This window comes from Peromyscus eremicus, unplaced genomic scaffold (genome assembly GCF_949786415.1).
Source record: "Peromyscus eremicus unplaced genomic scaffold, PerEre_H2_v1 PerEre#2#unplaced_115, whole genome shotgun sequence".
Lineage (NCBI taxonomy): Eukaryota > Metazoa > Chordata > Mammalia > Rodentia > Cricetidae > Peromyscus > Peromyscus eremicus.
Window position 1 is genome coordinate 135,221 of NW_026734354.1, and position 13,893 is coordinate 149,113.

At 39.6% G+C, this 13,893-nt stretch overlaps 1 protein-coding gene across 1 annotated transcript; it reads right to left on the reverse strand.

Annotated features, from left to right (window-relative positions):
* Window positions 1-3,836: 3,836 nt before the first annotated feature.
* Window positions 3,837-13,612, reverse strand: LOC131901596 (vomeronasal type-2 receptor 116-like). Its single transcript, XM_059252700.1, has 3 exons — window positions 13,586-13,612; window positions 12,666-12,789; window positions 3,837-4,839 (listed from the first exon to the last, which is right to left on the reverse strand). Exons 1-3 carry the CDS (start codon window positions 13,610-13,612, stop codon window positions 3,935-3,937), a joined length of 1,056 nt encoding a protein of 351 aa, XP_059108683.1. The 3' UTR covers window positions 3,837-3,934.
* Window positions 13,613-13,893: the final 281 nt, after the last annotated feature.

The following is a 13,893-nucleotide window of genomic DNA, read 5'->3' on the forward strand; positions in this document are numbered from 1 at the left end:
GGCCAGAAAAGGGCACCAGTTCTCATTACAGATGGTTGCAATCCACCATGTGGTTGCTGGGAATTGAACACAGGACCACAGGAAAAGCAGTCAGTGCTCTTAACTACTGAGCCATCTCTCCAGGCCCTGCTTATTTAATTTCTATACACATAGAATCACTGGTAGCTGGGTAACATTGGTGAAGTCACACTTTTCTTGGATAATTTTCCCTTGGTCCTTTGATTAACAGTTGACTATATGTTCCTTCCTTTCTTCCTGGCTTTTTCTCTCTATCTTCTTTATTATTTTACAAATATTATAATATATTCTTGATTATTGTAGTTTTGTGGTAAATATAGAAGTTATATCAATATGTGTACTATTTTTTCATAACTCTATTGAACATTCTGAGTTTTTCCATTGTGAGCATCATTTTGTAATCAGCTTTCCTGCTATAAATTGTTGGGCATTGTTATTGAATTTTATTTATTTTATGCTGTAGATTTACCATAAGTAACATCTTAATTTCGATACATCATTTTCCCAAGGATCAGTTAATTGCTTCCTTATTTATTTGGGGTTTGTAGTTCTTGTCATTGTTAATCTGTGAATGACTTTTGGTTTATTGGATTAAAAGACTTATATGTCTTTGCAGGTGGCTCAACACATATTCTTCTTATGGATGACCTGAGTTCAGATACCTACACTCAAGTTGGGAGGCTGATAACTCTACTATTCCAGATCCAGCAAATCTGGTACCCTCTTATTTTGTATGTCATTTGTAAACATATGGAAGGCATTCTTTCTCATGCACAAGTATGTATAAAAATAGTGACAAGCAACGTGTTTTCAGAAGTGCTTGTAACTTATAAAGCAAGTAGGATAAAACAAGTTGCTGCAGGTATAATCAAAACTATTTTCTACAAAGTTAAAATATAAGAAAGCTCCAAGCAAATCTCTCCAACTTTGGTGGAACAGCTCTTATAGCCATATCCATGTTCTATTCTTGGCAAAGGACAGAACTAGAGTGCAGAGGGTTGGTGCTGGCCATTGTCTTTTTGTGTTTTACTTTGATTACAATCCTGTAGCTCTTTTTTAAGGGACCATAATATGTATTTATAGCTCGGTTTTGTGTCTTCTTTTGCCAGTGGTGCCATCCATGTTTTTGATTTTATTAATTATAAATACATTATAATTGTTCATTTTTAAGCCTTTTTATCCATGAAGTCTATATTTGAACAAAGACTCCTAGTTATCTTGTGGATAATGTTGAGTCTGTGTGTGAGGAAGTATTTTTCATTTTGTCACAAAATGTTGTAGCTAAATTATATCAGCTTCATTGTCATAGAAAAGACACTCCTCAGCAGACACCCTAGTCTTTCAGGTCTTACTGGTCCTTCTGTCCCTTTCCAAAATGTTTTGTGTGTGTGTGTGTGTGTGTGTGTGTGTGTACATTTATATACACACATATATATACACATATATATATGTATATATGTATATATATATATATATATATATATATATATATATATATATATATATATAAAATTGTGTTGGGTGTCCCATTTGTTCCTCACCTATTGAGAAGTTGGGTGTTTCTGCTTTGCATTCAGTGTATTGAAGAAGAAGCTTTATCTTGAGAGGCCAGGACTATGCTTATCCAGGCATAGAAGAATAATTTTCCAGAATTATACTGCTTCAGGAAATAGGAAGCATTGGTTCTCCCTTAGAGTCTAAGACATCACTAATCCTAGGTACTTGGCTAGGTATACAGTAACAAACATAAATTCCCTTCTGTTGAGTGCCTTAAAGATGTCTAAACAAGTGTTGGTTACCCCAAATATAACTTCCCACAATCACATCTTTGAATTTATCTTGCTGTGATAGTCTTTATGATGGTTCATAGGCTTTACTGCTGAAAAGATATTATAATTACATTTATTTCTCTTTTTTAAACATTTATTTACTTGTTTGTTTGTTTATTTTGTGCATCTTTTTCTGCCTGCACACTAGCATTTATTTATTTATTTATCTATCTATTTATTTATTTATGTATTTATTTGTTCATTATGTACACATTTTTCTGCCTGCATACCAGCAGAGGACACCAGCTCTCATTATAGATGGTTTTGAGCCACACTGTGGTTGCTGGGAGTAGATCTCAGGACACTAGAAGAGTGTCTGATCCAGCTTTGGGTGGCCCCCTGGTGGAAAGATAAGAATCCAACCCTGGTGCATGAGTGGGCTTTTTGGAACCCACTACCTATGGTGGGAAACCTTGTGCAACCTTGAGTCAGGGAGAAGGGCTTAGACCCATGGAAGGCTTTGCCTTCTTGTGCGTAGGAGTAAGGGGTGTTGAGAGGGGGAGACTGAGGGATAGGAGAATGGAAAAGGGGGACCTTTGGTGTGTAAAATGAGTGAAAACCATTGTTAACTAAAAAAAATTGTGTTTCTCTCTTGGCAATTTTTAGCACCTTCAAATACTCTGAAAGCTGGTCCTCAGGGAGGAGGCTTCCCAGTCAATTCAATGTCAATTTTTGCATGTCTGTATCTGAAGTATGTGGTGTCTTCAGCAATAGGGCATATCTTTAATTTCTGGGAAGCAACAAAATGAGTGTCCCCAGCTTATATGTTTGTGAGCTTATTTTGGATCCCGCTGAAAAATGACCTAGAGAAAGGTTTCTCATGCCTTGTAATTTTTGTAAGATGGTTTGTGTATCTTAGGGAATTGCTACCATGCCAAAAGTGCAATTTATTTAACATTTATATGTAAACACATACTCAATTAGTTATTTCATACATGTATTTCTAATTTTACTTTTTATTAGATCTTTCTTTCAAATATATATTTTCATCATATTTTCCCCTCTGTGAATGACTTCCCAATCCTCCACACTTATCATTGAATCCAATTTCGTATTTTTCTTATCTCTCTTAAACAAAACAAAGCATAAATGGAAATCTTAACAAATAAGCAAAACAAATGAATGAAGCAATGTCCGAAGAAAGAGAATAAAAAGAAGCCCTCTGCCCAAAACACACAAAATAAGAACCCATGAAATATATCTTGTGTGGCCAACTACAACAAAACGCATGATAATTCCCGGGAGTGTGGTTGAAATAACCATTGAAACACCATTCTAGAAAATGTTGTCTCTGTTGCAAAACAACAAGAACTGTAAACTATTTCTTGTTTAGGGATGATATTTGAGTCCCTGTCTACTTGTTAGTACTGTGATATTTTTTGGCTGGCGGCACTGCAGATTTTGTTTCCAACACTGTTGTGATTTCATGTGATTGTCTATTCCTGTCGATTTCTAGGTTATAATGCTTCCATGAAGACATCCAATACCTCTGCCTCTTTTATATATTTCCACATCTTTTTCCATATAGATCCCTCAGGCTTGAGGGTTGGGATTTCTCTATAGCACCAGCTGCTGAGGTGATATTCCAGCGGACAACACTTACTTCTGTCATCAAATATGAAAAAGTCTACCTGGTGCTCAAGTAGAATCCTTTCCCTTACTATCATGCAAGTTGCTAGAAAGTACTCTTCAGGATACCACATAGAAAAATAGGTGGGAATTAAGACTAACAGGGTTTATTTATGAATGATTCCTCCCATTCAACATATACATTTAGAATAAAGCAATAAATTCATCTACAAAACCCTTTCAACGTAAGGCCCAGGGAACATTGAAGAAGTAAGGAAAGATCTTGAGAGCCTTAAGATGAGGGAGATTACTGAGAGAATATGTGTACTATAAAGAGTAGAATGTATAAAGTCTCACCCACATTACCACCAAAATGTGTTCAATAAGGATGACATTATGAAACTTGATAAACTGGATGGGAAAATGATGAAAGCTGAGAATGGAAGAGGGAGTAATTCCAAGGAAATGGAACAGAGATATTTTAAGTGTCATCTAAAAATCTTAAAACTAGGAATGGGTCAGTAAAGTGATTTATCCCTGAACTTTTGAAGAGAATTTAAATCTGGTCTCATGAAAATCACATAACATTTTGGGACAAAGATGCACCCTAACAACCCTGCACTGGAGGCCAATATGGAGAGTACCTCCACAGCCACCATGACCTTCCCCTTGGTGCTGTGGTAGACAGGGAGGAAAGTGACCCACACACTGCAGAACACCAGCATGCTGAAGGTCAGGAATTTAGCTTCATTGAATCTGTCAGGAAGATTCCGGGCCAAGAAAGCCACAGTGAAGCTCCCCAGAGCCAAGGAGCCCATGTATCCCAAGACAAAATGGAATGCAATAGCTGAGCCTTTGCTGCATACAATGATAATCTGTCCATGCTCAGATAGTGTATCTGTGTCAATAAAGGGAGGGGCCGTGACCAGCCAGATTCCACAGAGAATGAGTTGGATCAAGGTACAGATGGGAATGACAAATTTAGGTGCCCCTGATACCAATAACCCTCTCATTCCTTTTCCTGGAGTTGTGAGCTTGAAGGCCAAGACAACCGTAATTGTCTTGGCCAAGACCGTAGACACAGCCACTGTGAAAAAGACTCCAAATGTGGTCTGCTGAAGGATGCAGGTGACTATGTGGGGATGCCCAATGAAGAGCAATGAACAGAGGAAACAGATTGTGATGGAGATCAGTAGGATGTAGCTGAGAATGCGGTTATTGGCCTTCACTATGGGAGTGTTATTATACTTCACAAAAGCACCAAGAACAAGAGCCGTGAGGGCAGAAAAGCACAGGGATATGCAGGCCAGAGTCATCCCCAATGGGTCTTCATAAGCGAGAAATGAGACATGTCTTTGCAGGCAGCGTGTGTGCTCTGGGTTGGAAAACTGATCCTCTGGACAGTGAACACACTGCTCCATATCTGCAGAAGGAAATTAAAAATTCCATCATTATAGTCTTAATCTTTTAGTGTCTGTATTAATCTGAAGACACCTCAATAACTGTTTTTGTCTTCATTGATAATTTTTTCCTTGTTGCTATAGGGAGCAGCGAGGTCAGGCTGCTCTGTAGCAATCCATCCTTGGTGATGGAAATCACCACCTTTACCATAAAGGGAACAGAGTAGCTTCTTATTCCCATTTATCAACTTCCATATTTATGCAAGTTTTTAAAATAAGAAAAATACTTGTTTTCTTAGGGCTTATAAGTGGTAAAAAAAAACAGCTCAGATTGGTTAAATTCTCAAACATTATACTTATTATCTACAGATCTTTGTACTGTGAATGTGTGGTGGATAAAGTGAGAGAGGCTTCTATATGCTCAGAGATGTGATTGCTCAGTCACTAGGGAATGGACCTATTTGAAAAGATTAAAATATGTGTTCTTATTGGAGTAGGTTTGACCTTGTTGGGAGAAGTGTGTCACTGAAGATGGGCTTTCATTTTTTCAAAAGCTCAAGCATACCTCAGTGCCTCTCTCTTCATGCTCCTGAGGATCTGCATGTAGAACACTCATCTTCTCCAGAACTGTGTCTCTTTCTGTTCTGACATGTTCCCTGTCATTATGACAATGGATTAAAACTAGAAGCAAGCCCAAATTAAATGCTTTATTCATAAGTCTTGTCATGGTTATGGTGTCTCTTCACTGTAATATAACACACATGAAGACAGAAATAATAGGGAGGAGTGAAATATTACTGTGACAGGCCCAGACATGCTTCTTGTTGCCAAAATGTGGTCTGTGGAACTAGGGATTAGGAAAGCAGTTGAATGTTTTAAGTAAGGCTTCATGGGCCATGCTATTGAGATCATGGAAAGCAGTCCTGAGGGATATTTGAAAAGTAGGTACCTCTGAAACTCAAGCAGCTTCATAGGCATAAAAATTAGTAAAATGGCTTAGAGACTGTTCCTTTAATATTTTGACTAAGAGTGTGGTTCTTATTTGTTCTGGTCCAAAAATATATCTGAGGCCAAACTGAAGAGTTTTGAATTAGGAAAATTGTGGGAATTTTAAGACAGTCTAGTGTTGTCTTGCTGGGGATGCTATGAATGTGTTGCTCTGATTGATTAATAAATAAAACACTGATTGGCCAGTAGCCAGGCAGAAAGTATAGGATAGGTGGGACAAGCAGAGAAGAGAATTGTGGGAAGTGGAAGGCTGAGTCAGGAGATGCCATCCTGCCATCCAGGAAGCAACATGTAAAGGCAACAGGTAAAGCCATAGAACATGTGGCAACATATAGATTAACATCAATGGGTTAATTGAAGATATAAGAACTGGATAACAAGGAGCCTGCCACAGCCAAACAGTTTATAAGTAATATAAGTCTCTATGTGTTTACTTGGCTGTGGGACTGGCGAGTGATAGACATTTGTCCTGACCATGGGCCAGGCAAGACCAGGAAAACTTGAGCAACATTCACTTCCTTATGTAGTTATTAATTGATACTCTTATTCAAATCCACAGTGAAAAGGAGCTAGGTGAGCATGGAAAAATACTAAACAAATGGTTTGAGAAGAAAAGGAGCCCCAGGAAGTGTAATGCAGGTAATTCCAGAGCTTAAAGATATAAAACATTTCAAGGAAAGCCTGTTGCTAAATGGAATAAAGGAAATGACAATATCAAGGTAAGAATGCACTGAGCTAAGCTTCCAACTTGTGAAATGAAATACATTAGGTTTTGGTGAAAGAAATCATTAAAAATAAAAATCAGGTAAAACTGTATTTGAACATCCTAATAAGCAGAAAACATTGGAAGATTTGGTCACATGGTTCTGGCTTTGAGCAAAGGATAGAAGAAGGCAGGTGTGGAACCTCCATACATAGCTAAGTAAGGTCACTAGGACAGGTATTTGTCCAAGGTGTCCCTACATGGAGGTCAAAAGATGCCTTTGAGAGAAACAGGGGAGGTGAAGCACAGATTTCATTGGAGATCCCAAGATGTTGGACATGCCGGAGTCATGAGGCACCTGCCAAGATACCTGCAGACAGGGTGATGAACCAGCCCAAGAGAGAGTAGCTTGTTACAATCAACAAAACAGAAAAAAGTATTGGAGATCTAAAGAGTGCTTTAAAATAGACACAGAGATGCAGAATTTGGAATTTGCCCTACTGGACTTTTAACTTTGGATAAAATGCGTTTTGAATTATGATGTGCCTATGAGCCTAGGAGGACCAGAGATGATTATATAGGATTTTGAGTGAGAATGACCCCCACAGGCTCCTAGATTATCATGCTTGTTCTCCAGGGAGAGGCATGATTGAAAAGGACTAAGTGATTTATTCTTGTGGGAGTACCTGTGACTTTTTTGGAGGAAGTGTGTCATTGACAATGGGCTTTGGTTTCTGAGTAAACACAAATAGCCCCTGTAAGGATTTGGTCCTTATTTACGTCCTTTAATTACATCATCAGCCTTCGCCGCCTTCCCAGCCTAAAAAGTGGGTGGGCCCTCTGTGGGCTCTCTGTCCCCTCTCCTTTCTGCTCCTTCCCCCCGTCGGTCCCCTTCTCTCCCTCTCCCCCATCTCTCTCTCTCTCTCTCTCTCTCTCTCTCTCTCTCTCTCTCTCTCTCTCTCTCTGTCTTTCTCTGTCTCTCCCCCCCAATAAAGCTCTAAAAAGGTAACTATGGCTATGATTCTTTTAAACAGCATGCTCCTCCACCGGCATGGCCACTGTGGGCGGCGACCAGCCACGAGGGGCAGCTCAGTGGCATAACCAACACTGGTGCCGTGACTCGAATATCCGAGTAATATCTGTCTCTTGTTCCCCTGACCTCCCCGACTAAAACTTAAACATCTGGAGAGCAAAGCTCCTGACCCCACAGGGAAAAGAGTCATCTGTGGCATTTAAGGTGTGCCAGGGAAAAGATAAAGTCCTAAAACAAAATTGCCAAGTGTTGGCACTCGCTGACTCCCAAAAGATGTTGGGTCCCTGTTTTAAGTGAGGAAAAGGCCACGGGCTAGCAAATGCCCTGCCAGGCCATTGACAGGCTTGTTAAAAGTGCCAGCTAGAAAGACAAAGAGTCAGCTGACTGCCCCCAGGCACCAAGATGCATGGGTACATCAAGTTAAGACCTCCAGCAGACATAGGCTCGGCTACAGACATGGCAGGGAACCCGAAACGCAGCAGGGAAGTGATCCGTTTCTTTCCTTCTGGACACCAGAGCCACTGACTCAGTCCTGGGAGTTTTGGGATGCCACATCTCTCCATTATTGTCAGGTACAGAGGACAGCCTTACCACCTCACCTGATTTAATTGCACTTTCAGAGTTAATGAAAAAAGATTTCCACCTAAAATAAGAGCTCATTGCTTCACTCCAGATCCACTGCCTGTGTTTCTCATGTGCATACAGACAGAGCCCTGATCTTTGCCTTGTCCCTAATTCCAAAGGGAAAAAAAATTCTCATGTACCACAAGCTTTTCTCTTCCCAGTTTCCTGTTCTATCTCACTGTTCAGCTAATGGTACAGGACCACCACAGAACCGGAGTCCAGAGATCATCAAATAAAAAACTGTAACAGCTAAAAGGTATTTACACCTCCAGAACCAAAAGCATCTGGGCGCTACAAAAGGATTTTAATGTAAACATCTATTACTATGAGATGCTTTTAACAATTGATCACTTGTCTCCTAGATGCTGAACCAGTAAAGGAAACAGGTGCTTTAAAATAATCTGTCTCTGATAAAGCTTAACATGTTTCAAAATCCATAGGGACAGGCCAGATCTACCTCAGATAAATATCAACATAAAATAATAATGATTCTTTTATCGAAGTTTTTTTTTCTATGTCACCAGCATCTTGTCAAACAAAAAGTTCCCAGCTCCAGTCAAGAGGGATACATGTCTTCAGAGCAAACGGATGACAGATAGCATCCTACAATGCCGGTCTACCTTGGAAGACTCCCCTTCTCCATTCCCCCAAGAGCCAACCAACATCCAAAAGTCAGCTGGAAACAGTTTTTGAGAGGAACAATGCCCCTAGTCCCATCTACCTGCTTTTTTTAATAATAAGGGAAAGTCTGGGATGTAAGGATTTGGTCCTTATTTACATCCTTTAATTACATCATCAGCCTTTGCCAGCTTCCCAGCCTAAAAAGCGGGTGGGCCCTCTGTGGGCTCTCTGTCCCCTCTCCTTTGCGCTCCTTCCCCCCGTCGGTCCCCCTCTCTTCCTCTCCCCCCTTGTCTCTCTCTCTCTCTCTCTCTCTCTCTCTCTCTCTCTCTCTCTCTCTCTCTGTCTTTCTCTGTCTCTCCCCCCAATAAAGCTCTAAAAAGGTAACCATGGCTGTGATTCTTTCAATCAGCATGCTTCTCCGCCGGCATGGCTGCTGCGGGCAGCAACCAGCCACGAGGGGCAGCGCCGTGGCATAATCAACAGCCCCAGTGTCTCTCTCTCCCTTCTGCCTGAGAATCTGGAAAGAGAACACTCAGCCACTTCTCCAGAACCATATCTACCTGTGTGCGACCGGGGTCCTTGTACTTACAACAATAGACTGAACCTCTGATAGTGTCAGTGAGCCACAATTAAATGCTTTTCTCAAAAAATAATGTTCATGTTCATGGTGCCTCTTCATAGCAATAGAACACTGACTAAGACAGCATGCCCAGATCACAAAGGCAGGGGATACAATGCTATGTATGTGCGTTTTGCTTGTGCCATTGGTCTGTATCTTCATACAGAGTCAATGACTGACAATTCTCTCAGGTACACACTGTTTGCATAAATCAATATTTCCATTAAAGAAAGCTGTACTCTCATGCACCAAAATGCCCTTAGTTTTAAGTTCATAACATCAACGTTTAATATAAATATTTGGACAAAAGGAAACATACTTTTTCTACTATGTTTTATTCCAATGATGTCTTCTATGTGGATATCTATAATTTCATGTTTACTTTGGTTCTTGCCAGTACTCACCGTGTATTAGAAGAAAAAAATTCAAACAACTCATGAATTTTTAATACATTACGACATAAAAATTTAGATATTTTTAACATTGTATTTAAAATTCATCCATTCATATAATGTATTTGGATTTAATCTGCCTTTCTAGTCCTTTTGCTATTGACTTGAGAATTGAGTAAACATGTCACTGTGTTTCAAGTGAGGCTAATGCTGGTATTGAAGGGAGAAATGAAGAGGGCATAATTAATTTTAAACTAAATAAGATTTAAATTAAGTATATGCTTATATTTACATGATATGCATAAACGTGTACATACGACTTTTTGTGTGAGTGATTTTTGCATGTCAGTGTGAGCACACATGCATCTCTGCATGTATTTGTGGCTCAGGAGATAATCATCAGGTATTTTTCTTCAGTTCCCTCTCTATTAGAAAGTCTCTTTTTGTTCCCAACTGCACTTTCCAACCTAGATGAGATGCAAGATTATGACTATTCTGAAATCTTTCCATATTTCTTGGTAGGATGTGATTGCTGAAGAATACTATCACATCTTGGGGTATATTTTTGGTATCTGAATACTCATCCTAATTATTTCACAACAATTGCTTTCTTCTGTAAGCTATTCCTCAAGGTCTTAATATATATTTCATTAAATACAAGAGTCTGAAACTCTCTCTGGTCCTCATCAGTGACAAGCTCTGTGCCAGGTGGACAATAATGTGGACCGGCTGATTCTGTTTTAAAGTCAATTTGTACAAATGGTGAAGGAAGATTAGACATATGGATAGTAATGCTGTGTTCAAAAGATTCTTCTAGAATAAACTACAAAATATTTCTGGTTTTCATTAAACATTGGAGTGAGGGACTCTTCTCCTACCCAGTGAGTCCTGCCTCTAGGATCTAGGCCCTTGGACACAGCCAGTCCTGGGAACCCCCACCCATCTGTGCCCCAGTTGCAGGCCAGCAGAAAAAACTTCTGCATGAAGGCCCCCCCACCCAAACCCCCCATCAGACCCTACAATTTACAAGATCCCCACCCTACCCCAATACCGATCCTCCTGTGACCCAAGTAACTTCCTGAGACACAGAAACAAAACTGCCATCTCTCATTGGACCAAGAGTGGCTTCCTAAGACACAGAATCTGTCAGCTCTGACTGGACAAGGAGCCCTGATAAGTAAATTATATTGTAAAATAAAATAATAAAAAAAGACCCATAGTGTCTCCTCGATTCACAGAATCACCTAGCTTGGACTGAACCAAGAGCTGCTCCCTGACATACAGAATCTGCCAGCTCCAATTAGACCAAGAGCTAAGTTTAAGACACAGACACAGCAACCACAGAGTGGACCAATGACAGCTTGCTCAGAAACAGGCACCACTTGCACCTATTGGAGGGAGAGATGGGCAGACATGAGTGCAAAAATATATATAATAACATAAAGAGCAGTATGCCATCACCAGAACCTAGCTCTTCTACAACAGCAAGACCTGAACATCACAATGTAGCAGAAGCAGAAGAAAGTAACCTTAAAGATAATTCATGAAGATACTCGAGGTCTTTAAAGAGCAAAGGAAGAATTCCCTCAAAAAATTGAAGAAAAGACAAACAAAAAATGTGAAGAAATCAATAATTCCCTTAAAGAAACCTAAGAAAACCATGAAAAAACAATTAATCATGTGAAGGAAATAGTTCAAGACTCATCCTGAGTGAGATAACCCAGACTCAGAAAGACAAACATGGTATGTACTCACTCATATGTGGGTACTAGATGTAAAGGAAATGATAACCAGACTGTATACCACAGCTCCAGAGAAGCTAACTAACAAGGAAGACCCAAAGAGGGATGCATGGATCACCCTAGGAAAGGGGAATAGTTGAGATTTCCATGAGTGAACTGGGGGTGAGTTGTGGCAATAAAGGGTAGGGTATGGGGGATGAGAACATAAGAGAATGGGATGGTCGACCTGCAAAAGGGATGGAGGGAGAATGTAATGAAAGAGATACCATGATGGAGATGTCATGGGGATAGAGAGAAAGTGGGTACAAGGGAAGTTGCCAAGAATCCACAAAGATGATCCCAGCTTGGACTAATAGAAATAGGGGTGAGAGTGCTTGAACTGGCCTAATCTGTTATCATAGATGGAAGCAGATGCAGAGATCCACAGCCAAGCACCAGGCAGTGCTCCAGGAATCCAGTCAAAAGAGAGAATAGGGATTTTATGAGCAATGACATCAAGACCATGATGGGGAAACATGCAGGGATAACCAAACCAAACTTGTGGAAACTCCAGAAAGTGGTATCAATGGCTGTGGAGCCTGAATGGGACTGAAAAAGGCTCTCTGCATCATGACACAGTTGTGCAGGTTGATCTGCTTTGAGGCCCTCTGGAGGAAGGACAGAATCCATCTGATACATGAGAGGCCATTTCGGAGCTCACTACCTATAATAGGACACCTCATAAAGCCTTGAACCAAGGGAAAGGGCTTGGACTTGCCTCTACTGAATATAACTCCCCATGGGAGGCCTTCTCTTCTTGTTGTAGGGAGTGTAGTTAAGTTTTGGGGGGCTGAAAGAGGGAAGAGAGGGATCTCTGATTGGTGTGTAAAATGACTGAAAAAATTTTCTTAATGAAAAAAAATTTTTTTAGGAAAATATAGATTGTGTAACCTTCATTGTGTGAGCAAGATGTGTCATTTAAAGAAGACAGTTCAATTTCCTCCCAGAGTTCATATTATGGTTGATATCAGAGAAATCATTCAATTAAAAGCACATGATTTATTTCTGCATTTTCCTTCAAGGACTTTCTGTCCATTTTAGCAACTTCTTCTACAGACAAACACATACCAGTCTCATTGGAAACCTCATTCTCTGGGCACCAGGCACAGTCAAAGCAGCAGTCTGCTGTGTGTTCCTGATGAAATTTCCTGAATCCAGGAGTGCATGTTACACTGCATGTAGAAGTCGGAACCTGAAACAAACAAAATAATAGACACAGGTTACAAATATTCTTCTATTATCACACATTTAATGTCATATTCAGGTATCTGAGCATTTTCTATAAGCCTGCAATGAAGTTGAAGGACCTACAATATTTATTATATTGAGTCACATTGTATGTACCAAGTTTGATTGTAGAGATTAGAAATTGTGTCTTCCCTGATCAAAATGATACAAAAGGAATGCTTAGGAGGCATGCATTGCTCTCGAAGGGTTTAAAATCAAAATCAACCATGATGACTTGGGTGGGGGAGAAGACAGAGTGGGATTATATAGTCACAGAACGAAGAAAACTAGGCTTGTGGCTTTAAAGGCTTAAATTTTAAGTTAAAATGGAAGTTTGTGATCTAGAAACATGTTTCTGGAAACAATTACATGCAATCCTTGAATAAGCTATAAAGATGTTCAAAGAAAGCAATGTGGGGAATATAATAGGCAGAAACTTCATTCATAGATATGAGTTGTATTACTCACCTTCCAGACCTCCTACAGAAGACAGCTAGATAAACCTGTCAATGTTGAGTTGGATTCTAGAATATTTATGACAAGTCTGAATGTTCAACAAAAGTTTTGCATTTCTGCCCCCCACCAATTCATTTATTTTTGTAATACAAAGAAATGTTGGTGACATACCAAAAAGTGATTTCTTAATCCTTTAGAAGATATAGATTGGCACACACCAACTCATGTTGCCCACTCATTCTCTATAGAAGCTTGGGATTGGCATAGACAAGCTGCAATCTCTAATTTGTATCACTCTGTCTCACCTTTGGAGATGTAACAATGGTTGTCATTTTTATAGAGGTACTCCATGATGGTCCTATAAGTGATACATCACATATAGAATTTCCACACTCATAATTAGGAATAATTAAAAAATTTGCTTGTGGTGAATATATTAAATCAATTACTTTCACTGAATTAGAACACAGGCCAACAAGGATAGAAAATAGCAAAGATATGTTGGGTAAAAGATAAGGGTTCCTGTTGATCTCTTCAGTAGCAAAAATCAATGCCAGAAAAAACTTGAATTTCTCTGTTGGTACTCTAAAAATGACACAAGAGCATCATAGAG